Raw genomic sequence first — 26,704 nt, forward strand, 5'->3', positions numbered from 1 at the left:
CCGTGGCTGAACTTAGTGTGGAGATCCCAGAGCCTCATGCAGACCACAGACCTGTGGGATGTCCATGAATACAGACTCTCTGTTCGCTGGCAGCCTAGGTCGCTGTTGGACATCTGGAGCTCAAATATATTACAGTAGATACATTTTTTCCACAAAATAATTCTGCTTGTCCATATTCTAACTTAATCGGAGTGGAAAATGATAGGGAAATTCAACTTGGCAAAACCTCTTTTAGTGTTCATCATAAGATAATATAAATCTTTCTTTCTCAAACTTTCCCATCCAATAATGTTCTCATTCTGCATACTGGAAGAGAACACTTTTTTTTTTTTTTTGGTTTGTAATTTTTCTTTTTTTTTTTAACATCTTTATTGAAGTGTAATTGCTTTACAGTGGTGTGTTAGTTTCTGCTTTATAACAAAGTGAATCAGTTATACATACGTCCCCATATCTCCTCCCTCTTGCATCTCCCTCCCACCCTCCCTATACCACCCCTCTAGGTGGTCACAAAGCACCGAGCTGATCTCCCTGTGCTATGCGGCTGCTTCCCACTAGCTATCGATTTTACATTTGGTAATATATATAACTCCATGCCACTCTCTCACTTCATCCTAGCTTACCCTTCCCCCTCCCCATGTCCTCAAGTCCATTCTGTACGTCTGCGTCTTTATTCCTGTCCTGCCCCTAGGTTCTTCATAACCATTTTTTTTTTTTAGATTCCATATACATGTGTTAGCATACAGTATTTGTTTTTCTCTTTCTGACTTACTTCATTCTGTACGAAAGACTCTAGGTCCATCCACCTCACTACAAATTACTCAATTTCATTTCTTTTTATGGCTGAGTAATATTCCATTGTATATATGTGCCACATCTTCTTTATCCATTCACCTGTCGATGGACACTTAGGTTGCTTCCATGTCCTGGCTATTGTAAATTGTTTTTAAAAAGAGTGGGCGTGTGCTTTCTCCTGCGAGGGTAGCCTTTGTTTTTACAGCTGTAGTGAATAGGGAAAGAGTCCTCACTCTGCTGTTCTTAAATACTTACTTATTGGCATATTGACTAGTAGTACTTCTTAGAATACTCTTGTTCTTTTTATGCGTGATACAACATTCTAACTTTTTCCCTTTCTCTAGGCAGTTACTCCTGGGCCCTTTATCATTACACTTGCCTCTGTCTATACCATGAATGTCTCTGTCCTCAGACCGCTACGTCTCTAGCTCATACCAGCTCACTGGGCTTCCTTATGTAGGACCATACATGCGTTAATGACCTATTATGATACGTCCTAAATGTATCTTTAGTCTAGACCCATGCAAATGTATACATGCGTGTATGCATATACATACACTCCCATACAAACATGTGCATCGCCCATATACATACGTGCATCTGCACATACACACACATACTGGCCCCTCCTGCACCCCTTCTTTTGGGAACTAATTCTACCCTGTTGCCTAAACCAGAAAACTAATAGGCGTCATCTTTTCTCAAACCATCACCACGAACCTTTCTTGCACCCCGTTTCTAGTTGTTTACTATGTTCTGTTGATTCTGCTTTCTAAATATTAGATTTACCTATTTTATTCTCCCCCGTTTCAGTGTCAGTGACTTGTTGGGTAACCGGTTTGTGTTCTTTCATTTAGCCCCCCTTTCAAGCCATCCTCCAGTCTGCTTTGAGAGTATTCTTTCTGAAAAGCATATCTTACATATTTCTCATTATATCTAGGGTGATGTTCACACCCTAGCCTGGCACACAGACTCCGTCATCTTCTGGCATTTGTCTCTCTAGTTTTCTCTCTAATACTTCTCTCAATACCCTTACTGCAGCCATTCTGGATGTCTGCTCTTAGGTCTCTGAAAATGGTTTCCCCTCTTTATGCTTCTCACTTGAATTGTAATGGATACTTAATAAATAGTGAGAGAATGAATGATGGTCATCATGAATAAATAAAAATAACATTTGTTGAATTATGACTTATGCAGGGTACTGTTTGAGTGCTTTATCTAGACTAGTTTAATCTTCACAGTGACCTACTTTATTACTGCCACTTTGCAGGTTATAAACCTAAATTATGGGGAGGTTATATAATTTGCTAAGAGTGTACACAGCAGCTGGTATGTGGTAGAGTTAGGACTTGCATCCACAGAGCCACTAAGACTTACCGTCCCTTCAGGAATAAAGGAATGAATAAACGCATGTATGCTTGTCTCCTTCCTGTCTTCTCTGGCTTGAACGCTCTCTCTCCATTTTACGTTACTCAACTCAGTCATTCTTTAAGACTTGGTTCAGATGTCCCTTTTGCAGGTTCTTGATCTCTCAGTCGTTTATAAATTCCTTGCCTTTTAGCGTCTTGGACTTGTACCATATGATATTTGTTGGTTTGTTTGGCTCCTTCTTGAGTTGTAGGCTCTGTAAAGACAAGGATCATTTTTAAAGTGTTTGTATCCTAATATCTAGTATATAGTAGACACTTAATATTGTTAAATAAAGAAATCAAATAAAAACTGCTATTCCTGTTATAAGAAATAGGCAGGAAAATGTCTTTATGATTTTGGCAGATGATGAGCTCATAAAATTGAATATAATGGATATTTTATAAGCTCTTCATCTATTTCATTTGGGAAAATCCAAACATTGTAGGAGTCAGGTGTTTCAACTGAGTGGTGTCTGTAATTTCAAACCTGGGGTCACTTAATGGTATAGTGTGTAAAAGTGAAAATTCTGTGGGATCCTCAGCATTCTCTGTATTTTGTGCTACGACCCACTTTCTCTGACCTCATAAGATATTGGGTAAAAGGAGTGGGTCAGAAGCCAAATATTTTCCTTTTATGTTAGCTGGAGATTTTAGAAAGCTTTTAACATAAATAATAAATTCTTATACATTTCTACGTTTTCCTATTGATCTTTTTTGAAAGAAGCACGATAGTTATTTATGGTATGTCATCTATAGCTAAGATCAACACATGCATTCTAGTACTAAAAATTCAACAGTTCGGGAGTATTAGGAAATATTTGACATATGAATGGATGGGAGATGGTAATTGTATCCAGCACATATTTTATAACATGAAAAAAAAATAAAAATACCATGTGACATAGGGAAGACATGGACTCCTATTGGTAGCAAAAGGAATACACAAGGAGAGAGAGCTTATTAGGACAAGGGATACATTTTTTCAGCATCCTTTGTTAACGAGTTTCAAGTGGTATCCTAAACAGTGGTTTGTCTAAATGTGGGCTCAAACCACCTGCAGATTTAGCTAGAAAATCTATTAAAGATGCATCTTCTTGAGTCTCACCTTCAAAAATTTTGGATTTAGGAGGCTTGGATTAAAACCCAGAAATTTACATTATTAATGAAATACCATAAAAATAGTCACACTAAAATTTTAGAAACACTCATCTAAGTATTCTTTATTCATTCTCTCATTCAACAGTATAATTTGAGTGTCTACTGTCTACTAGGAAGTGTTCTGGGTGCTGGGATACTTTGGAGAACGAAGCAGAAAAGAATTTCTGACGTTGTGAATTCTGTGTTTCTAGTGGGAGGGGGACCAACAATAAGTTAACTAAATTATGTAGAATGTTCAGAGATGATAAGGACTGTGGAAAAGTAAATAGAACAAGAAGGGGGACCACCAGGGGTTGGGGTGAGATTGCAACTTAAAGTAGCATAGTCGGTGTAGATTTCATGGAGAATGTGGCATTTGGGCACCATCCTATAGGGTGGTCACAGGGGGAAGCAGAAGGAAGATTTAGAGGCTGTGCTGTAATCTGTGTAAGAGGAGAGGGCAGTTTGGAACTGGTCTGTGGAAGATGAGAGAACTGGTCAGACTGTGGATCTGTTCTGAAGATAGTCAGTGGATGTTCTGAAAGATTTAACGTGCAGTGTGAGAGAAAGGAGTCAGGGATGATTCCATGATTTCTCATCCGGGAAACTGGCAGGATGTATTCGCATTTTATCGAAATGGGCAAGATTGTGGGCAGGAGGAATTTTGGTGGGTAGAGTAATTCAGGTTTGGACATGTTAAGTCTGAGGTGTCTTCTAGACATCCAAGTAAGATATTTATTAGGCAAGTGGATAGATGAGGCAGAGGCAAAAATTAGACCTGAGATATACATTTGGGAGTCATCAGTGTGTAGATAGTAGTTCAAGTCATTAGACTGGAGACCAAGTGAGACGACCAAAGGAGTGAGTATAAATAGGAATGACCAGAGGTCCAGGGACCAGGAAATAGCAGAGGGCAATGACCAAGGAGGCCGAGAAGGAGTGAGTAACCCTGGAGGTAGGAGAGAATTCAGGCTAGTGAGTACCTTTGGGACCAAGTAGAGAAAGGACACCATAGTGGAGGGACCAACTGTGTCAGATGCTTGTGACAGGTTGATTAAAGGAAGAACTTGGACTTGAGCACTGGATTTAGTAACATGGAGATAGGATGACCCCAGCAGGAGCAGCTTTACCGGAGAGGTGAGGGAGACCTTGTGATTGGGGTGCAGGCGGGGAGGGCCTGGAGACAACAGTACTGGCCGCACTTCTGAGTTTTACCCTAAAGAGGAGCATCAAAGTGGACAAGGCCAGAGAAGACATGGGGTCAGGAGAAGAAGGCACGTGTTCGTGGGCTGTAGGGCAGACCTGGCAGAGATGGGTCTACTCAGGAGATAGGAGGAGGAAGCATTAGAGGAGCTGGTCCCTGCGGAGCAGACACCCTGTGACAGCAGGAAGGAGTGGGGCCGTGAACCAGGAGCTGTGGCAGAATTTCTCTTTCAGTTGCTTTAGGTTTCTTTTTTTTTTTTTTCCCCAGTGAGATTAGGAGGCAAGGTCATGGGCTGAGAGAGGAAGGGGAGGTGGTTGGACCTTTAAGGGGAGAGAAGACCTGAAGTAGATGGAGAGTGAGCAGGCTGGAGAAAAAGGAGGTGGTTCAGCATCGTTCAGAGCACCGTTGAGACTGCAGATTGTGAATTAAGGTGAGAACAGGCATCACCGCTGCTTGGTTTTTCTCTCAACCCCTGGACCTCAGGACAGGCCTGCTGGATGCGTCCACACCTGCTCTGCCTTGTTGATGCCCGTGGTTCCCCTCTCCCAGGTCCTCTTCTCCCCTGGACCAGGGGCTCGCTGCCTCATTGTCCTCCAGCCTCGGCTCAGGTGTCGTCCTCATGGTGATGTCTGCCCTGGACCACACTGTTGACAACTGAAAGCTCCTTGCCCCACACTCCCCGAGCTCCCTTGTTCAGGTCTGTTTTATTTTCCAACACTCATTCCCTTCTAACACATTACAGAATTTATTACACTTCTTATTTCATGCTATCTGTTCTGTCCCCCTGTCCCCAAACGCTAGATGTTTAAATATTATGAAGGCTTGAATTTTTGTCTGTTTCATTCATTTCTGTTTTTTTAGGCATCTAGAAAAGTGCCTGGCATATAGTAAACATTCAATTAAATGTTTATTGAATGAACAGATTAATGAATTTTATTTGTCTGGTGGTCATGAAGCTCAAAAGACTTAATTCTGTTGCAGATTATTTTGTGTCTGTTGATATATCCTGGAAGGGCTGTTGTTGTCCCACTAAGTTATTAGTTCTGATGATAAATTGCACCGAGTGGGCTTTTTACAATACCCTTCAAAGTGTTTTTCTGTTCCTTATACCATGGTGGTCTAATTTAGTATACTACAGTCATATGATTACCTAATTCTTGAAATGGAATAAAAAAACTATTTCTGTTCCTTCACATACTTAATTCTCTTGGTTTAGCTTTAAGCTGACCTAGCTTTTCCCCACTTGTAATAGCAGTTTGTGTTTATATATAGCTACTAACTGAATGCTTAGCATTTAGCAGATGTCTGTAAGTATCGACTAATTTATTGTAGCACTTCAGTGTAGTTTTCACTAACCTGTCAAGGTGTACTGAGCCTGTTTAAGAAGAAATATTTAAATTAGACTACTTTTTTTTTTAGCCCAAGCCCAAAGCGTTATATAGAAAGGAAAATTTAAAGATCCATAAGAAATTAATATATTTTAAAAGTAATTTTTTTGCAGTATTTAAATTTTCCTTTAAATTTCTAAAGATTTCTAATTCGTTAAAAAATGTCTTTCTCTCTAGCTCTCAAGACTTTAATAGTTATCTTTGTGCCCAAGAAGGGTTTCTAATATGAGGTAACTTTTTGAGACTTGGTCATTTCTCCCAGGTGGAGAAGGGGTGTGGGCGTGTGGATTTGTGTGTGGCTCCAGTGCACCTGCTGCTTTTCTTCAGGGACAAGACTGTCATGTTGGCACTAAAAAACAGTGCTCCCCCTCCCCCCCCTCCCCAGCTTGGTAGAGAAGTGCTCCCCTGGCCCCCTCTCCCCAGAACAATCTTTTTATGAGCTCTTAATTAAAAAATCAAATATTTCTTCTAAAATGATATAAGAATCTTGAAATTTAATTATTGTCGTCCTCAGAGTTTTGATGGATCAATTGCAATTAAATATTTATAGGACATATTCCTAGACCACTGAAGTCATCAGAACATGGATTAATAGCATAACTTGTTTTGGATTTTTGGACTAAATGCCAGAAACTCGCTGACTGGTGAAGAATCAAAGAACTATGAAAAACATACACTTTGTCTCTCAGAGGAAAGATACATTCCCTCTGGCCTACTGGCCATCTATTCACGTTTAACTTGTGAATCTGATCAGAACATACTTTTTATATTTTTTGTAAAGATGCTTGCCATCAAGTCTGTTCTTATGTTTTATTACATTTGTAAAACATTCATTTTATATTTAATTACATGTTAAAAGCTGAAGTGGAGATGTTCATTTCCATTTAACAATAGTGCTTACTGAAGGGCATTTACAACAACAGATAATTTCTTTAGATTGACTCAGTTTCCTATTAAGATGGTTGTTTGAAGATAAAAACTCTTTGGAAAACCTTAGTGATGTCAATATCAAAAACAAAAAAAAAAGAGTCAGCAGGAAGCAGTTTCACTGCTTAATTACATTTATCTTGTAACCTGTTACACCACTTTAAGAGCACATTGTAAGGATTAGCAAGATCCAGAATCTTGCAACTGTTAATGACTTAGAGGGGATGATGTTATTGATCTTGAGAACTAAATTTATTCCTATTAAATAAATTTTGTCTATTTATAGTTTATAAGTAAATTATGGAATCTATACTATGGAATTGTGTCTATGAATGTTTTTGAGATTTCCAGTTATGTTATTTAAGTTTTTGTGTGATTATTTAGCATGTTTAGTTCCAGGTTTTAATTTTTACTTTTGGAATAAAAAGCAAAATACTAAGATTTATGTAAAAAGCATTAACTTAAAGCATACTCATAAATTCTTTTAAAAATCTACTTGCACCTAATTTTAACTTATGTCTTAGATACATGTTTACTAAGTGATGTGGGTAAGTACTAGTCAAGCGACAGGTTACAGTACGTTATATAGACATTGTTTTTCCAACAGGTAATACTTTTTAGTTCAAAATTATATCTATACAACTGTAGCTACTGTTTTCCCTTACTATGAAATGCTCCAGAGTTATTAGAGTGGTGTGACCATGAACCAATCTCACTTGGAAAAAATAAAAGCCGTTATTGACTCAAAAATACAAAAAGGAGTTTAGAGAACTGTTAGGTTCAGCATTCCTCTCCATTTATACCACTTATCAGTTATTCCTGGGTGTCTGCATTGGTATGTGTGTGTATGTAATGTGTGTGTGTGTGTGTGTGTGTGTGCGTGCGCATGTGTGTGCACACAAAATTAATCTTTTAGGAACAGACATTTTCATTAAGTATGTATGTTGATAAGTGTCAGTCACTGACAGGATTGTTTGCAAAGTCAGTGATAACATGGGGCATTTTACCAAGTGATGAATTTCTCTTAGCTCAAATCACTAGTTTAGTAACACAGAGTAGTTACTCATCCTCAAAAACGCATCATCAGTAAATAGTTTGGGGATTTATCTCTTTTTAGACTTGAACTGTTCCACTCAAACTAAAATGAATGGATTATTTCCAGTAAACACAAAAATGAAAACCTTTTAAAAAGTCTTGTAGTCTTAATCTTTTAAGGCAAATTAAGTCCTTTAAAAGGATGTCTTAGTTTGTTCCATTTGTCAGTAATGTATTCTTTTAAATTTATCATTTTGCTTCACCTTATTTTTTCAAAATCCGTCACCTTAGATCACTTCAGTTTGATTTATCATACTGTGCTGAAAGTGTGTGCAAGTCAAATTCTGCAAGCATTTTAAACTATATTATTTTCACATTAACCATTTATTGTATGTAGCAAAGGTGCCCAAGGTTGGAAGTTACTACCTTTTATCTCGAGATGAAATGAATAATTCCACAACTTATAGTTCTTTAACTTTAAAACCATGAAAAGTGTATGCCCTTTAGTATTGTTTCAGTGTATTCAGTCCCTCGTAAACATTCATTTCCAACTATGTGTTAGGCGTTCTGCCAGGTGTGAAAGCTGCCTACCTGAGGGGCTGTGATCCCCCGCTCAGGAACTTCAGGGGTTGACAGAGAAGGAAAGGGTGGTGACAGTAGGGAAAGTGAACTTGATTATTTAACATTTATTCTGTGTCTACGATACAGGCACTTCACGTTATTTTAGTTAACTCTTAGAAAACCCCATAAGGTATTTATGTATTATTATTCCCATTTTATACAAGGGGAAACAGAGTCCCAGAGATGGCAAGTTGCCTGAGATCATAAAGCTAGTAAGTGGCAGGGTGTGAGGGAGGGCTTTCAGACTCCAAACTCCACGTTCATTTTCATTTGTTCTATCAGAACCTTCTCTGTGCCAAGCATAACGTGGCTGTAAAAATGGATGATCTATGGCTTCTGCCCTCAGTTCTAATTTTTATGAGAACAACTCATACTCTAACAAAAAAGCCAGGACCAGATCCTTTTTCTTTTTTTTTTTTTTTTTTTTAGTTTTTAACATCTTTATTGGAGTATAATTGCTTTACAATGTTGTGTTAGTTTCTTCTGTATAACAAAGTGAATCAGCTATACATATACATATATCGCCATATCCCCTCCCTCTTGCGTCTCCCTCCCACCCTACCTTTCCACCCCTCTAGGGGGTCACAAAGCACCAAGCTGATCTCCCTGTGCTATGCGGCTGCTTCCCACTAGCTAGCTATTTTACATTTGGTAGTGTATGTATGTCAATGCCACTCTCTCACTTCGTCCCAGCTATCCCTTCTCCCTCCCCGTGTCATCAAGTCCATTCTCTATGTCTGCGACTGTATTCCTGTCCTGCCCATAGGTTCATCAGAACCACTTTTTTTTTTTAGATGCCATATATATGTGTTAGCGTACAGTATTTGTCTTTCTCTTTCTGACTTACTTCACTCTGTATGACAGACTCGAGGTCCATCCACCTCACTACAAATAACTCAAGTTCGTTTCTTTTTATGGCTGAGTAATATTCCATTGTATATATGTGCCACATCTTCTTTATCCATTCATCTGTCGATGGACATTTAGGTTGCTTCCATGTCCTGGCTTTTGTCAATAGAGCTGTAATGAACATTGTGGTACATGACTCTTTTTCTCTTTTTCTGGTACGCGGGCCTCTCACTGTTGTGGCCTCTCCTGTTGCGGAGCACAGGCTCTGGACGTGCAAGTTCAGCGGCCACGGCTCTCGGGCCCAGCCGCTCCGCGGCATGTGGGATCTTCCCGGACCGGGGCACGAACCCGTGTCCCCTGCATTGGCAGGCAGACTCTCAACCACTGCGCCACCAGGGAAGCACCACATGATGACTCTTTTTGAATTATGGTTTTCTCAGGGCATATGCCCAGTAGTGGGATTGCTGAGTCATATGGTAGTTCTATTTGTAGTTTTTTAAGGAGCCTCCATACTGTTCTCCATAGTGGCTGAACCAATTTACATTCCCACCAACAGTGCAAGACGGTTCCCTTCTCTCCACAGCCACTCCAGCGTTTATTTTTAGATTTTTTGATGATGGCCATTCTGACTGGTGTGAGATGATATCTCATTGTAGTTTTGATTTGAATTTCTCTAATGATTAATGATGAGCATTCTTTCATGTGTTTCTTGGCCATGTGTATATCTTATTTGGAGAAATGTCTATTCATGTCTTCTGCCCATTTTTGGATTGGGTTGTTTGATTTTTGATATTGAGCTGCATGAGCTGCTTGTATATTTTAGAGATTAGTCCTTTGTCAGTTGCTTCATTTGCAAATATTTTCTCCCATTCTGAGGGTTGTCTTTTCATCTTGTTTATGGTTTCCTTTGCTCTGCAAAAGTTTTTAAGTTTCATTAGGTCCCATTTGTTTATTTTTGGTTTTATTTCCATTTCTCTAGGAGGTGGGTCAACAAGGATCCTGCTGTGATTTATGTCATGGAGTGTTCTGCCTATGTTTTCCTCTAAGAGTTCTATAATGTCTGGCCTTACATTTACGTCTTTAATTCATTTTGAGTTTATTTTTGTGTATGGTGTTAGAAAATGTTCTAATTTCATTCTTTTACATGTAGCTGTCCAGTTTTCCCAGCACCACTTATTGAAGAGGCTGTCTTTTCTCCATTATATATTCTTGCCTCCTTTATCAAAGATAAGGTTACCATAGGTGTGTGGGTTTATCTCTGGGTTTTCTTTCCTGTTCGATTGATCTATATTTCTGTTTTTGTGCCAGTACCATACTGTCTTGATTACTGTAGCTTTGTAGTATAGTCTGAAGTCAGGGAGCCTGATTCCTCCAGCTACGTTGTTCTTTCTCAAGATTGCTTTGGCTATTTGGGGTCTTTTGTGTTCCCATACATATTGTGACATTTTTTGTTCTAGTTCTGTGAAAAATGCCATTGGTGGTTTGATAGGGATTGCACTGAATCTGTAGATTGCTATGGGTAATATAGTCACATTCACAATGTTGATTCTTCCAGCCCAAGAACATGGTATATCTCTCCAACTGTCTGTATCGTCTTTAATTTCTTTCATCAGCGTCTTATAGTTTTCTGCATACAAGTCTTTTGTCTTCTTAGGAAGGTTTATTCCTAGGTATTTTATTCTTTTTGTGGCAATGGTAAATGGGAGTATTTCCTTAATTTCTCTTTAGGATTTTTCATCTTTAGTGTATAGCAATACAAAGATTTCTGTGCATTAATTTTGTATCCTGCTACTTTACCAAATTCATTGATGAGCTGTAGTGTAGTTTTCTGGTAGCATCTTTAGGATTCTCTGTGTATATTATAATGTCATCTTCACACAGTGACAGCTTTACTTCTTCTTTTCCGATTTGGATTCCTTTTATTTCTTTTTCTTCTCTAATTGCTGTGGGTAAAAATTCCAAAACTATGTTGAATAATAGTGGTGACACTGGGCAACCTTGTTTATTTCCTGATCTTAGAGGAAATGGTTTCAGTTTTTCACCATTAGGAACGATGTTGGCTCTGGGTTTGTCGTATATGGCCTTTATTATGTTGAGGTAAGTTCTCTCTATGCCTACTTTCTGGAGAATTTTTATCATAATCGGTGTTCAATTTTTGACGAAAGCTTTTTCTGCATCTTTTGAGATGATCATATGGTTTTTATCCTTCACTTTGTTAACATTGTGTGTCACATTGATTGATTTGCATGTACTGAAGAATCCTTGCATTCCTGGGATAAATCCCACTTGATCATGGTGTACGATCCTTTTAATGTGCTGTTGGATTCTGTTTGCTAGTATTTTGTTGAGGATTTTTGTGTCTGTTCATCAGTGATGTTGGCCTGTAGTTTTCCTTTTTTGTGACATCTTTGTCTGGTTGTGGTATCAGGGTGATGGTGGCCTCGTAGAATGAGTTTGGGAGTGTTCCTCCCTCTGCTATATTTTGGAAGAGTTTGAGAAGGATAGGTCTTAGCTCTTCTCTAAATATTTGATGGAATTCGCCAGTGAAGCCATCTGGTCCTGGGCTTTTGTTTGTTGGAAGATTTTTAATCACAGTTTCAATTTCAGTGCTTGTGATTGGTCTGATTATATTTTCTATTTTTTCCTCTTTCAGTCTCGGAAGCTTGTGCTATTCTAAGAATTTGTCCATTTCTTCCAGGTTGTCCATTTTATTGGCATATAATTGCTTGTAGTAATCTCTCATGATCCTTTGTATTTCTGCAGTGTCAGTTGTTACTTCTCCTTTTTCATTTCTGATTCTGTTGATTTGAGTCTTCTCCCTTTTTTCTTGATGAGTCTGACCAATGGTTTATCAATTTTTTTTTATCTTCTCAAAGAACCAGCTTTTAGTTTTATTGATCTTTGCTATCGTTTCCTTCATTTCTTTTTCATTTATTTCTGATCTGATCTTTATGATTTCATTCCTTCTGCTAACTTGGGGGGTTTTTTGTTCTTTCTCTAATTGCTTTAGATGTAAGGTTAGGTTGTTTATTGAGCTTTTTCTTATTTCTTGAGGTAGGATTGTATTGCTATGAACTTCCCTCTTAGGACTGCTTTTGCTGCATCCCGTAGGTTTTGGGTCGTTGTGTTTTCATTGTCATTTGTTTCTAGGTATTTTTTGATTTCCTCTTGATTTCTTCAGTGATCTCTTAGTTATTTAGTAGCATATAGTTTAGCCTCCATGTGTTTGTGTTTTTTACAGTTTTTTTCTTGTAATTGATGTCTAGTCTCATAACGTTGTGGTCGGAAAAGATGCCTGATACAATTTCAATTTTCTTAAATTTACCAAGGCTTGATTTGTGACCCAAGATATGATCTGTCCTGGAGAATGTTCCATGAGCACTTGAGAAGAAAGTTTTTTTCTGTTGTTTTTGGATGGAGTGTCCTATAAATATCAATTAAGTCCATCTTGCCTAATGTGTTATTTAAAGCTTGTGTTTACAAATTTATTTTCATTTTGGATGATCTGTCCATTGGTGAAAGTGGGGTGTTAAAGTCCCCTACTATGATTGCATCACTGTCGATTTCCCCTTTTATAGCTGTTAGCATTTGCCTTATGCATTGAGGTGCTCCTATGTTGGGTGCATAAATATTTACAATTGTTATATCTTCTTCTTGCATGGATCCCTTGATCATTATGTAGTGTTCTTCTTTGTCTCTTGTGATAGTCTTTATTTTAAAGTCTATTTTGTCTGATATGAGAATTGCTACTCCAGCATTTTTTTGATTTCCTTTTACATGGAATATCTTTTTCCATCCCTCACTTTCACTCTGTATGCGTCCCTAGGTCTAAAGTGGGTCTCTTGTAGACAGCATATATATGGGCCTTGTTTTTGTATCCAGTTGGCCAGTCCATGTCTTTTGGTTGGAGCATTTAATCCATTTACATGTAAGGTAATTATCAATATGTATGTTCCTGTTACCATTTTCTTAATTATTTTGGGTTCGTTATTGTAGGTCTTTTCCTTCTCTTGTGTTTCTTGTGTAGAGAAGTTCCTTTAGCTTTTGTTTTAAAGCTGGTTTGGTAGTGCTGAATTCTTTTAGCTTTAGCTTGTCTGTAAAGTTTTTAATTTCTCCATGGAACCCGAATGAGATCCTTGCTGGGTAGAGTAATCTTGGTTGTAGGTTTTTCCCCTTCATCACTTTAAATATGTCCTGCCAGTCCCTTCTGGCTTGCAGAGTTTCTGCTGAAAGATCAGCTCTTACCTTTAGGGGGATTCCCTTGTACGTTATTTGTTGCTTTTCCCTTGCTGCTTTTAATATTTTTTCTTTGTATTTAATTTTTCATAGTTTGATTAATGTGTCTTGGCCTGTTTCTCCTTGGATTTATCCTGTATGGGACTCTCTGTGCTTCCTGGACTTGATTAACTATTTCCTTTCCCATGTTAGGGAAGTTTTCAATTATAATCTCTTCAAATATTTTCTCAGACCCTTTCTTTTTCTCTTCTTCTTCTGGGACCCATATAATTTGAATGTTGGTGCATTTAATGTTGTCCCAGAGGTCTCTGAGACTGTCCTCAATTCTTTTTTCTTTTTTCTTTATTCTGCTCTGCAGTAGTTATTTCCCCTATTTTATCTTCCAGGTCACTTATCCGTTCCTCTGCCTCAGTTATTCTGCTATTGATTCCTTTTAGAGAAATTTTAATTTCATTTATTGTGTTGTTCTTCATTGTTTGTTTGCTCTTTAGTTCTTCTAGGTCCTTGTTAAACATTTATCGTATTTTCTCCATTCTGTTTCCAAGATTTTGGATCATCTTTACTATCATTACTCTGAATTCTTTTTCAGGTAGGCTGCCTATTTCCTCTGCATTTGTTTGGTCTGGTGGGTTTTTATCTTGCTCCTTCATCTGCTGTGTATTTCTCTGTCTTCTCGTTTTGTTTAACTTACTGTGTTTGGGGTCTCCTTTTCACAGGCTGCAGGTTTGTATTTCCCGTTGTTTTTGATGTCTGCCCCCAGTGGGTGAGGTTGGTTCAGTGGCTTGTGTAGGCTTCCTGGTGAAGGGGACAGGTGCCTGTGTTCTGGTGGGTGGGGCTGGATCTTGTCTCTCTAGTGGGCGGGGCCACGTCTGGTGGTGTGTTTGGGGGTGTCTGTGAACTCAGTATGCTTTTAGGCAGCCTCTCTGCTAATGGGTAGGGTTGTGTTCCTGTCTTGCTAGTTGTTTGGCATGGGGTGTCCAGCACTGTAGCTTGCTGGTCGTTGAGTGGAGCTGGGTCTTAGCATTGAGACGGAGATCTCTGGGAGAGGTCTCACCGATTGATATTCTGTGAGTCCAGGAGGTCTCTGGTGGTCCAGTGTCCTGATCTTGGCTCTCCCACCTCAGAGGCTCAGGCCTGATACCAGGCAGGAGCACCTAGACCCTGTCAGCCACACGGCTTAGAAGAAAAGGGAGAAAAAAGAAAGAAAGAAAGGGAGGGAGGGAGGAAGGAAAATAAAATTATTAACATAAACAATAATAGTAATTTTTTAAAAAGGAATACAGCAACCAAACCAATAAATAAATCTACCAGTGATAACAAGCGCTAAAAACTAAACTAAGATAAACATAAATATCAGAAACAAGTCATTTACAGACAGCAAACCCCAAGTCTACAGTTGCTCTCAAAGTCCACCTTCTTAATTTGGGATGATTTGTTGTCTATTCAGGTATTCCACAAATGCAGGTACATCAAGTTGATTGTGGAGCTTTAATCCACTGCTCCTGAGGCTGCTGGGAGAGATTTCCCTTTCTCTTCTTTGTTCTCACAGCTCCCGGGGCTCAGCTTTGGATGTGGGCCCGACTCTGCGTGTAGGTCACCCTCAGGCATCTTTAGGGAGGTCTGAGGTCTTCTGCCAGCATTCAGTGGGTGTTCTGTAGGAGTTGTTCCACATGTAGATGTATTTCTGATGTATTTGTGGGGAGGAAGGTGATCTCCATGTCTTACTCTTCCGCCATTTTGAAGGTCCCCCCAGGACCGTATCCTTTTAGAGTATGTTTGTTTAAACCCATTTTACCACATTTTTTGTTAAAACCATTCTATGGTAAAAAGGTAGTTAAACCACATTTTGAATGGGAATCTCTTGATTCCTTTGCCGTTCTTCATTAATTTGGGTCTGTAGGACATTTCTGTCTCAGCATCTTACAACTGAAGTGACTTCCTGCCGTTCCTGGCCTTCACCTTGCTGCCTGAGAACAGCACTGCCCTCACCACTCCCCTTAGTTGCTTTGTCCGCTAACCATTTAACCAGAACACTAGGGCAGACTGTGAGAATTTTTTTTAAATTCTTATTTTAACTAATATAAGCTACCTTATTTTAACTAAACTTTAAATTTCTAGGGTGAAAAAATTGTCTCCAGGATTAGTTAATTCCAGAATGAAAATGAGCATTTTATGTTAATCCCCAGATCTTCATGTCTGCTCTTCAAGCATCATTCAAGTCTTTCTTGTGTTATCCTTTGCCTCTCATGCAGTGGAGCCTTAAAGATACTTCACCGTCCTTATGAGTGGAGAAACCTCAAAACATTTATAATATTTTTCATAATGTAAGTGATACAAGTGTCACATGCCACAGGTTAACAATATAAAACTAACCAAGTGCCAGTAGTACGTGTGCATGTAAAATACATCACTGGTTTATGCCTGGGATTGGTCAGCAAAATAATCACCTAAGGATATTTTTCAAAACCCCAAGATTCTGCTATGCTGTGTTTGTAGGAACAGGACAGAGATGGGGCAAAGCAGGTGGTGGACGAGATACACCCCAAGTACTGTGTTTTGAAAAGGATCTCCAGGTGCTCTTGGTAGCGTCTATTTCCCACCCCAATCTCTTCTTTCAGAATGCTGAAAAATACTGCTGAAAACAACCTCATGCAAGTCAAGTCAGCATGTGTTTACCTGAACGATATTCACGTTCGTAACCGTAGTTCTGATCGTTCAGTCAATACACATGCCAGGAATTGTGAAAGTTCTGTTTATTTTGTTGTTAAATGGTTAGAATTATCTGGTGCTCTGTTGTGCTTTAGAACGTAACAGTTTAGATGAGTGTTTTATTTTACTGGATGAAGTTAATATTAACCTCAAAAATAGTAACGTCTGACATTTCTTGAATGCTTACTGCGTCAGAAGCTGTGCTAATAAGTCTGTGTTAATTTAATTTAATGTTTGCAGCAATGCCATGAGGCAGATACTGAGAAAACTGAGGCCTGGGGGGAGGACACAGCCTCACGGGCCAAGGCTCGCCTGGCAGCAGCCTCAGGCAGACCCTCACAGAGGCTGTGACCTTCACCGCCACACAGTTTTGTTTCTTGTTAATGAAGTTAGTCTGTGCCGTACATTTGTCATTTAACTAATAAGCTGCTATTTGCGGAGTACCTGCTATTTCAGTGGTTTGAGAATTTTCTTGTCATGTATCTGTATGTGTGTACACACATATGTGTGTAATTTATATGAGTGTCTGCTATTAATATTTTTGTTGTAAGTAAAAATTAAATATTTGAAGTAAATGAAAATTAACATATTTGACACTTTTTAATTTCAGTTTATCGATGGTCGACTGGCAAAACTAAATGCAGGAAAGGGTTTCTCTGATGTTTTTGAAGAAGAGATCACTTCAGGTGGCTTTTGTGGAGGTAAAGACTAGTTCCAGTGAGATTATCCATTTTCTGAATAACAGTTATCTTGATATTTGCACTTGTGTCTCATATAATCTACTTCATAAACAACTATTTTCTCCTAAATACCTAATATCTTAGATACATTTTTTCATCTTATAAGAACTATAGTATTAAGTTACTTTGCCTGGTATGTTATTCAAGGCTGAAGGTGGTCTCATGAGTTGGTAGTGGTTTGCTTGGATAGTCTCTTAATATTACTGGAGATGAATATCATAGAAATGCAATTAGTTTGTATTTTCCAGCCTCCTGACTAGTTTTCTCCACTAGAAAACTACGAGTGGTATCTACTACTAAGATTAAAGAACTGAGATTGTTGTTGGTATAGTAGATTTTAATGTAGTCCAGAAAGAAAGGTTTGAACACCACAGCTGCTTCTGTAGTAGGAGTGACATTGTAGAAGTCTACTTTTTTTGCTTTGCAGACCCTGCAGCGTTAGGAACAGACTTTTCAGTTTACTGTCCCATGTTCTTAACACTTGTCACTGTAATAAGTGCTCACTTAAAGCAGTGGAAGGAGGCATCTTATTTTGTATGTGTGACACACAGGTGATACCCCATTTTTATTTAATATAATTAATGTAATATAATTGAGCAGTTACACTGTTTGAAATGTAAATAATTCAGACAGTGTTACAGTACTTAGGAAAGTAATGACTTAGAGACTGGTACTCTGTACATAATGTTCCAGTATGTAGTCCTGATTCTGGCAGAGAATTTTGCTGGAGACCTTGAAATGTCCTCTTCATTCTTTCAGCCAGTATTTGCTGAGTGTTTCCAGTGTACCAGGTGCTGTTCTAGATTTGGGATGGGCTAATAAACAAATAATCCCTGGTGTGTTCACTTTCACCTGGTGTGATGGTAGTTTTTCCACTTATATGTAGATTTAATTTAGGAAAAAAAAAACCTTTAGTCTGTGTGTGAATAAATAGTTGCTAGCATTGAGAAATAAAATGTGAAAAGACAAAGAGTAATAAGTCCTCATCTACAAACTTCCCCAAATTTAATTTTAATCTTGAATAAGATTTACTTTTGCGCCACAAAAGTATAAAAACCATTGAGGTCATTTGTTCATTATAAGAGGTACAGATGAACTGAGCAGTTACGGACCTTCCTCTGATGTAGGCATAGCATTTCACTGAAAGCTTTCAGCTTTGAGAAAAACTTAGTTTCCTCGACTCAGCAAGTGAGCTGAATGTGGAATCGTTCAGCTCCTCGCTCTCCTCAGCTTATGGATAAAAATGTAGCTTCAGTGGAACTTTTGTGTTAAAATAAGGCTTTTTTACTTTTCAACTCAGACAAGCAAAATATTGTCAGCTCGTGGACGGATTGCTTGAGGCGCCTACTCAGCATTTACATACCTGCCGTCTCATTATCGCTATGACCCGTGGGGCTAGTATCTTATACGGGATTGAGGATGACATCGTGTGACAGTAATGGGGTGGAACTATGATCCTTTTGTGTAGTGAAATTCTGTAGTCTTCACCATTGGTCCACAGACCCTCTGTAACAGAGTAGAGGGTAGGTGGCCTTTCTGGTGGGAGGAGGGTCACCAGTTTTTTTCACGGAAGGCCCTGCTGTTTAAAAAAGAACAGAAGAATATTTATCACCAGGTAGCATCTGATTTAGAGACTGCTGCATTTTCAGTACAACTTAATGCCAACCACTTTGTTGTTCCTTCTTAAAATGAAAAAGGTTTTGAACTCTTATCTTACTTTAAGGAGCCAATACTGATCCAAAAGGAAAGCATCATTTAACAAGTATTCATTTCAGTAGGTACAGCAAGAAAGTACATTAGAAAATGATGCCTGGCTGTCAGGTGTTATTCTTTTAATTATCATATTTTAGGTTATTATCTTAGAGATACATAGAGATTCTTCTTAGAAGAAAATAAAGCAAAATCATTAGAATTTGAAATAAAAAACTAATAATCTTTTAAAAATTAGCATTGTTCTTACTAATGAGATATATGTGTATGTATAATTCCAAAAATAGTTCCTAGAAGTCTGCTGCAAACATTTGTCATCTAGACCACATTTGTGGAGAGAATACGCCTGAGATACCGAACTGGGGTTCAGAAAGTAAACTGTTATAATTTCTCATTTCTCTCATAGTTACAGTAAAAATTATGATAAATGTTCATACTTATTGAATGTTAGTATGTGGTAGAAGCTCTCGTAAGAGCTCTCCAAGCATTATCTCACTTAACCCTCACAGCACCCTGTGAGGGACTTTGAGTAGGGTTTTTGTTTTTGTTTTTGTTTTGGTGTAGCCTTATTTTTATGAGGGTACCCACCTCGATAATTTGCCCAAGGTCACACGTGACGGCCTGGCTTCAGAGCTCCTGCTTTAATAACTGTGATCTATTGCCTTCTTATGATAAGAGATCTTCTCAATTAGAAGACCTTCAGTAAACAAGAGCAGTACTCAAGCCTTCTCTGCTCTGATGGATAAAAGCAAAATTCCTGTCTCTTTTGAATATCCTTTGAAGATTTTTTTAATATATAAAACCTTCAGAAAGATCACTGTAGGAGAAATCAAGATTCACTGAAGCTAAAGAAAAAATCGTATGTTCCTTTAAGCAAAAATAGGAAATTTTAGACAAGCATCTCATTTCTCCTCTTTCTATTCCATTACAGTGGCAGTTTATATACTATTTTTGTTGCTAATATGCATGGTTATGATAAAATGAATATGAGTATAGTGGAGCTGTGTAATTGCTGTGACTATTGTGCAGCACATCACATGTAGAACATCTCGATTCACATTGGGTCTAGAACTGTGGTTAACAGCTGTGAATGGGTGTGGATTTTCCAAAACGCTTCTCTGTCCTGTGAATCCCTGTGGTCAGAACTGTTAAGGAAATCCATGTTACCCCTGATCCCTTTCATGGGAGACTTGTAGAACATTCAACCTTATCTTAAGAGGAAAGTAAAAAGAATATCAGAAAATGTGTAGAGGGAAGAATATCATAGAGGTTAAAAGGTCATCAAAGAGACCACAAATAGGACAAAGGATGCAATTAGATAAACACAAATATCGGTCTGTGAAAAAGCAACTGAGGAATATTGAGTAGTTAAGATCATGGTTTTTTTTCCCCCATAATTTTTAAAAATTGAGTTACAATGCTATATCAGTTTCAGGTATATAACATAATGATTCGGTATTTTTCTAGATTATGCTCCATTTAAAGTTATTATTAGATATTGGCTGTATATTATACTGTGCTGTACATTACATCCTAGTATTTTATTTTACAATGTACCTAGTAGTTTGTACCTCTGTTTTTTTTTTTCATTTAAAATAAGACTAGTTATTGAAAATCCACATCCAGTTTTCTGAACTTTAAAAAGGAGACACATTTTCAGATTGATTTTATATAGAAGTGTGTGGTTGCTCTCCATTATTAGCATTGGTTTCTTCATTAGTTTCCCAGCATAATCTGATCAGTCTTGTATTTATTTAATCCTATTTCTTTTTTTTACTGACTGGTTACCAAAGAAATTTGAAGGGGTGGTAGGTAAGTAATCATTAGTTTTAGTGACATTTTTCTGGCCTCACTGAACAATTTAGAACAATTTACATTTTTTGATAAGTGACTGCAGGTTACTGGAATTTAAGCAAATATATTTGAAGAGAAAGTCTTTGCACAAGTGAGAAAGATATTTTGTCCTTGAATGCGAGAAAATCACTCGTTTGATTAACAAGTACAATGTTAAGAATTTCCTCAATAATGCTTATTATTTCCATAATCCAGTTACTTTAAAAGAAAGACTGAGGGTTGTTGTTGGTTTTTTTTTTTTTGGCGTTTATTTTTTGAGAAGAAAAACAGCCTTTTTTAAAAAACACACATTATCAGAGAATAATGTGCTTGTCTCATAAATTTTGGGGAAATAGGAGCCTTCAGACTTAAAAGCACTAGAGTTGAAAGAGACAAGTAGCCTTTAAAAATTTTTTTACCGGGAATCTACCTAAATTGTACTGCATGTTTTCCTATTAAGCTGTTACTTAGGGACTTCCTGTTTGTCCCTATACCACATGGTTGCACATTATTATTACGGGTGGTTCTGACTATCAGCTGTTTCTCCTCTAGGCATCAGCTTTGAGCAGCCCCCTTTCCTTTCTAATATAATCGCTTTGAAGTCATTCAGAGAAGATCTCTATATAACTTAACTCTTCTCATATTTTATTTATCCTTCCATCTTAAAAGTTGAAGGACTAATGAACCAAAAATTAAAATACCTAGATTCTTATTCTTTCTCAGTTGCAATCTTTGTGAACTTGGGCAGGTAATCACATCAGAACCTCAGTTTCCTCATTTGGCAAGTTATTTGTCAGAATAACTAAGTTGATGGTGTGCTGTCACATGCTACACGTGGCAGCAGCCAGGTTACAGACCTAGTCCCAGTGGCATGGTTCACAAGGGCAGAGTGTCCTGACCCACAGACTCACTGGACTGCAAAGCCCACTTCCTTCCCATCCAACTGCTCTGCCTGTGGCACCACCTGCTTGGCCTCTTTTACAGTAGAAAGATGCAACTCAAGTAATATAACGCAGACAAAAACATTTTGCAACCTGTAAAGAGCTGAATACGTATGAGCTATTTTTATTCCTCACAACTTTCTCCAAGAGCTGACCTTTCTGTAACTGCTCTGAAGTTTTATGATAGTTGCTTTCTTTGTGGTTCAGAGGTTTAAAGAATATGTTTTCTGGAATGACAAGTGTTCCAGAATGCGAAATAGTTATATAGTAGTTGGTGTTTCTCTTTCCACTTTCTAACTTCATTTTGGGGAATGAATTGAAACACTTTCCAAAATACTATGAATAATAACCAAGTTTTAAATATGTGATTTCCACACAACCATTTTTAGTAGAGAAGTAAAAAGTATATGAACTGATGAGACTTTTTAATAGAGAAGTAAAAGTATATGAATAATCTGGATAAAGACATACTGTTTATTTTCTGTTAATAAAATCTCCTTGAGAAATAAATTAATAGGATAACTTGGATTTTTTCATCATTTTACAAGGGAAATAAAAATTTTAAAATTTTGGTCAGGCTGTACACTATCTGAAACTCATGCCCTTTAAGCAATGCATAGGCTATTTTAGGTAGATACATTTTGTTGTAGTCATTTCATAAGATTAGAAAAATATTGTTTTCCTCGTATTTCTTCTTCCAGAAAAGGTACAGTGTAGTGCTGAGTAATAAGAGATGTTTTTCAGAATAGGGGTTGTTTCTTGATATTTCTTTGAAATTAGGGAGAGATTTTTAAGTATAGGAGTGAATCCAGAGCTGGAAATTTTTTGCCTGATGTTGATTAGGGATGCAAAGGTAACAGCTAGAAAGAAGTTCTTGGGCTAAGGATCATTCTGCCTCTGTGTTATAACAGCAAGGTGATGCATTTGTTAAAAAGCCACAGCTACGCACAGGAGGAGAACACAATCTACTTTAGGGATCCTTTGTACTGGGTAGTCAGTCTCTGAGTAACCTTTGTTTTTTTTCTTGTGGGAGTATTTAAGCATTTAAACAACCAGGAAGGTAGATGAAATCTAACTAAAGTCAGCTGATATAAAACAGTACTTTAGTTGTGTGGCTTTCTTTTTTTTTTTTTTTTTTTTTCGCCTTTTTATATCATCTTATTGATTAAATTAATTATCGTATTTGGAGCCCAATACATGATTACTGGTTTTACTAGGACTGGTTGTGTCAGCATTTGAACTTTCTGATAGCCATGAGGAGATACTACCATATTTCCTGGGGTAGTACCTTTCAGATTTGGGTTTACAACTAGAGAATATTTTCAGAACATTACTGCAGGTTAATTGCATCAAAGTAAAATTTGCTATCAATTAATACTAATGTCTAACAACTATAGAGGAATCTTTTTGGTCCTCAAGGATCTTTGCATTTCTAAATTTCCTTCTAGTTTTTTCCTTTCCTTATACACTTTTTTTTTTAATTTTTAACATCTTTTATTGGAGTATAATTGCTTTACAATGATGTGTTAGTTTCTGCTTTATAACAAAGTGAATCAGTTATACATACACATATGTTCCCATATCTCTTCCCTCTTGCGTCTCCCTCCCTCCCACTCCTTATACACTTTAAATATTGTTTTAAATGAACCTAATTGTATAAAAGAGCCAAACTTTTACAAAACAACATAGACATAAATATTAAAAAATCACTTTAAAAGATGTAGGAATTTTGGATTTCGAAAGAGAGGTTATTTTTTCCCTCTGAAAGTAGCGTTAAAATGAAAGAAGATAGAATACCTTAACATGTTATCTTCATATATGAGTAAAGAAAAAGTAGTCTTAAAAGTGCTAGTTACTATTTTCCTAAGAATTAGAGCGTTTATTAGTTCTTATGGGGAATTGCTTCTTTTACAATATTGCAGATAAATAAAATTTGCCTACTAAAATCCTGGAAATGCTAGTTCTTGATGAGTTTTGGTTTATGGATTTATTTTTGATCAGATATTCCTGACATCTTATTTTTATATATTTCAGGGAACTCGAGGTCATATCAGCAATGGGTGCATACAGTCAAGGTAATAATAAACCGTCACAGTTTCTTTTTTTTTCTTTCACTCTAACATATATGGGAAAATGTTCAGTTCAAGTATACTGTTTATGCTGTTTATTGGCAATATTCGAAATGTTTCTATGTTTTCTCACACTTTAAATATTTTTATTTTATGCTTATGGTTTGTTGCTACTTATAAAGAAAATTTTAAAATAGAAAGCTTTTGTCTTTCCGTTTTCAAAATAAATGGCTTGATTTGGAAAGCAAGATTTTACTGTCACCTTATAATATATTCCAGAAGAAGGAGTTAGGCAGAGTGGTAGGATTTGATGGGAGTTTTATTATTTCTGGTAATGTGCTTTTGTTAATATGATTATTTAAAATATAAAACTCTCTGTCACAGATTGAGACTTTACTACCAAACAGGGAAACAGATGATTGTATTTCCTTTTTATTAAACTTTAAATATATACTGGTCATATTGCCCAAGTCTGCCTAAACTGCAAAGACGAAGGGATTTTATTATGGCAATTAAAAGAACAGAGTAGAATGTTTGCATTTTGTGTGAAATTACTATAGCGTATATAAAAGCTTGAAAACATCCAACATGAAATAATTTTGTAGGTCTTTCTTTAAGCTGTGAGTAAAGCTCTTTTTCTATACTATTAATAACGCTTTGTTTTCAGGACAATCTGGCCAAAAATTTTTAGGACTGTGTTTCTGTTTTTCCTTTGCAGAAAGGAGGTGCACTACTCAACACAGCAATGACCAAAGCAACCCCCGCTGTGCGAACAGCATATAAATTTGTAAGTTCTCTTTGGTGTTTTAAAAGTTCTACTGGTAAAAATTTTATAACATTCTCCTAGATGATAAACATGTAAATCCAAAATCTTTTCTATTTTCCTTTAAATAAGCTTTTAAAAAAAATTTAGAGTTAATATTGACTGAAGCAAACTCAGTTATTAAAATTGTATCATTGTCCAGACAGGATATTTCCTTTGTATAATCTAAAAACGGCTCTTCATTTTATTTCAAAGCTATCAGCAAAATTGTGCCCTCAAATCGACACAGTCCATGATGAAGAGCCATTTTTAAAGATTTGATTCTTTCATTTAACAACATATTTTAAATTCTCATTGTGCACTTGAGGCTTAAGTAGAAAAACATTTTTAAAAATATGGCAAGTTCTCTTCCCTCAAAGATACTTTGACTCTCCAAAATTAGAATTCTTCAGTGATACCCCATGGCTTGTAGTAAAATAATAATGATGATACCAGTAGCAACCACGATAAGTAAATAAATAACAACCTAAAAATCTCTTTGCTGTGATAACTGAGACCCTCCAGGAGCCGGCCCCTCCTGCGTCCCATCTCATCTCCCCGAACCCCCAGCCTTGGTGTTTCCAGACCCTGAGCTCTGCTCATTTCGTGAATGCAGGGCACTCTCTTCTGCCTCTTTATTCTTCACAGGCCGTTCCTGCTGCTTTGGGGACGTCCTTTTCTTGGCTTCTATCCACCTACTAAATTCATCCTATAGACGTAGTTTAGACATTAGTTCCCCTCAAAAAAAAAACAAGTCCCAGCGCCACACAAAAAGCGTTTATATAGCTCTTCTGTGCTTCCACAGGACCTGTGGACAGACCTCTGCTTCAACACTTGTTGTGTCTGTGCACCTGGTATCTATACAGGAGACCTGTAGGAGCTGGTGGGTTGGCACTCAGCAAGGCTTTCTTTGAAAATTCAATAGGTCATATATATAGTCTGTATTTCTAAAAATATTCTGGGCATTAGTTTTGATTTTATAAGAATTTATCTTCACGTGCTTTCTCAGTAATGAATCGATGTGATTGAATTAATGATAGAATAATATGTTTTGATAACTTTAGAACTTACACTCTTTCCCTGACTTACAATTTTGATATATATGTAGCCACCATTTCTGTTTAAAAAAATCGGTTCCAAAGGTTATGTTTTATAGTAGCGAGGCTAATCTACAGAGTGGATTCAAAGATACGGAACCAAATCTCTGAACTATCTGTAGCCTTATCAGGAAGTAAAAGTAAGAAGAGGTGACGTTTTGTCTTAGAAGTGTCAGCCTCTGCCTTTGTCCGAAGCCTTGCTAGGAAAGCTCTCTGAGTAGATCGCCTTCTCACTCTAATTAATACTGGTGGTTTGATCTATATACAGTTTTTGAAGAGATGTTAATTTTTTCACAATGAAATAGCACATAGCTGCCATGTAAAAAAAATGGAACTAATGTTGAGCCTCGTTTTCCACATTTAAGATTCTAAAAAGGTGTCACAGTCAGGTACCCTTCATTTTGATTCCTGAGAGAATGCTCAACATTTTCCTTCAGGCTTGGAGAGGTTAGATTTTAGTTTTGCTAAATACGTGTTCTTCTCCTTAATTTCACTCATGTCTTCCATAAAAGCACAGAGATAGAGCAGACATGTTCAAAACCCCATTTGTTGTTTAAATTTGTATCCTTCTAACCAGTATTTTAGTTTGAACCCTGCTCAGCAGAACAGTAAAATATTTCAAAAATTTAAAATTCTGCTCTTTGGAAGATTATTCCCTAAATTAATTTCAGGCGAATTAGAGTATTTAGAATATACTTAATCACTTTTAACATTTGTCTTGTGATCAGGTTGAACATGAATCAAGAGGTTTGGGGCAAGTAGATAAGTCAATCTGTGACCTTCATGGTTGTACCTAAAACCCTTCTTTCTAGACTGCTCATATTCTGAAATATGAACTCTGAAATTCCTCCTTTGACCACAGATTGCTATGAACAAAATTCCCAGTTTCTCTTGTATGGTATAACAGGATTTATTTACCTTGAAGTTCTGTAGATAATACATTTTTAAAAACCCTGGGAACCATGTTTTTAACTGTTTTATTCATTCAGCAAATCACTGTCATGATCTAGGCTTTGTACTGGTTATTGGAGCAGGGCAGGCACTGTGAGTAAGAGAGGGGCTGTCCCTGCTTTTATATTTGTATTGCTGTGTGACTCTCGGTGCTTTGGACGCACTACAGAGGTACCGAATATGTATTCATTGAAGGAAATGATGATTTTGTCCTATACTTAGAACATTTTTCTATCTTTTGTTTTTCCATGCTA

At 37.3% G+C, this 26,704-nt stretch overlaps 1 protein-coding gene across 3 annotated transcripts in view; it reads left to right on the forward strand.

Annotated features, from left to right (window-relative positions):
- Positions 1 to 26,704, forward strand: part of DENND1B (DENN domain containing 1B) — a 265,632-nt gene that overhangs the window by 194,667 nt on the left and 44,261 nt on the right. For all 3 annotated transcript variants that reach the window (XM_029227517.1, XM_029227515.1, XM_029227516.1), the window contains 3 exons: positions 16,918 to 17,008; positions 23,566 to 23,606; positions 24,319 to 24,387. In XM_029227517.1, the coding sequence (XP_029083350.1) occupies positions 16,918 to 17,008; positions 23,566 to 23,606; positions 24,319 to 24,387 (201 nt within the window). The remainder of the gene's footprint in view (positions 1 to 16,917; positions 17,009 to 23,565; positions 23,607 to 24,318; positions 24,388 to 26,704) is intronic.

Source organism: Monodon monoceros, unplaced genomic scaffold (assembly GCF_005190385.1).
Source record: "Monodon monoceros isolate NGI ecotype Baffin Bay Population unplaced genomic scaffold, NGI_Narwhal_1 Super_Scaffold_18, whole genome shotgun sequence".
Classification (NCBI taxonomy): domain Eukaryota; kingdom Metazoa; phylum Chordata; class Mammalia; order Artiodactyla; family Monodontidae; genus Monodon; species Monodon monoceros.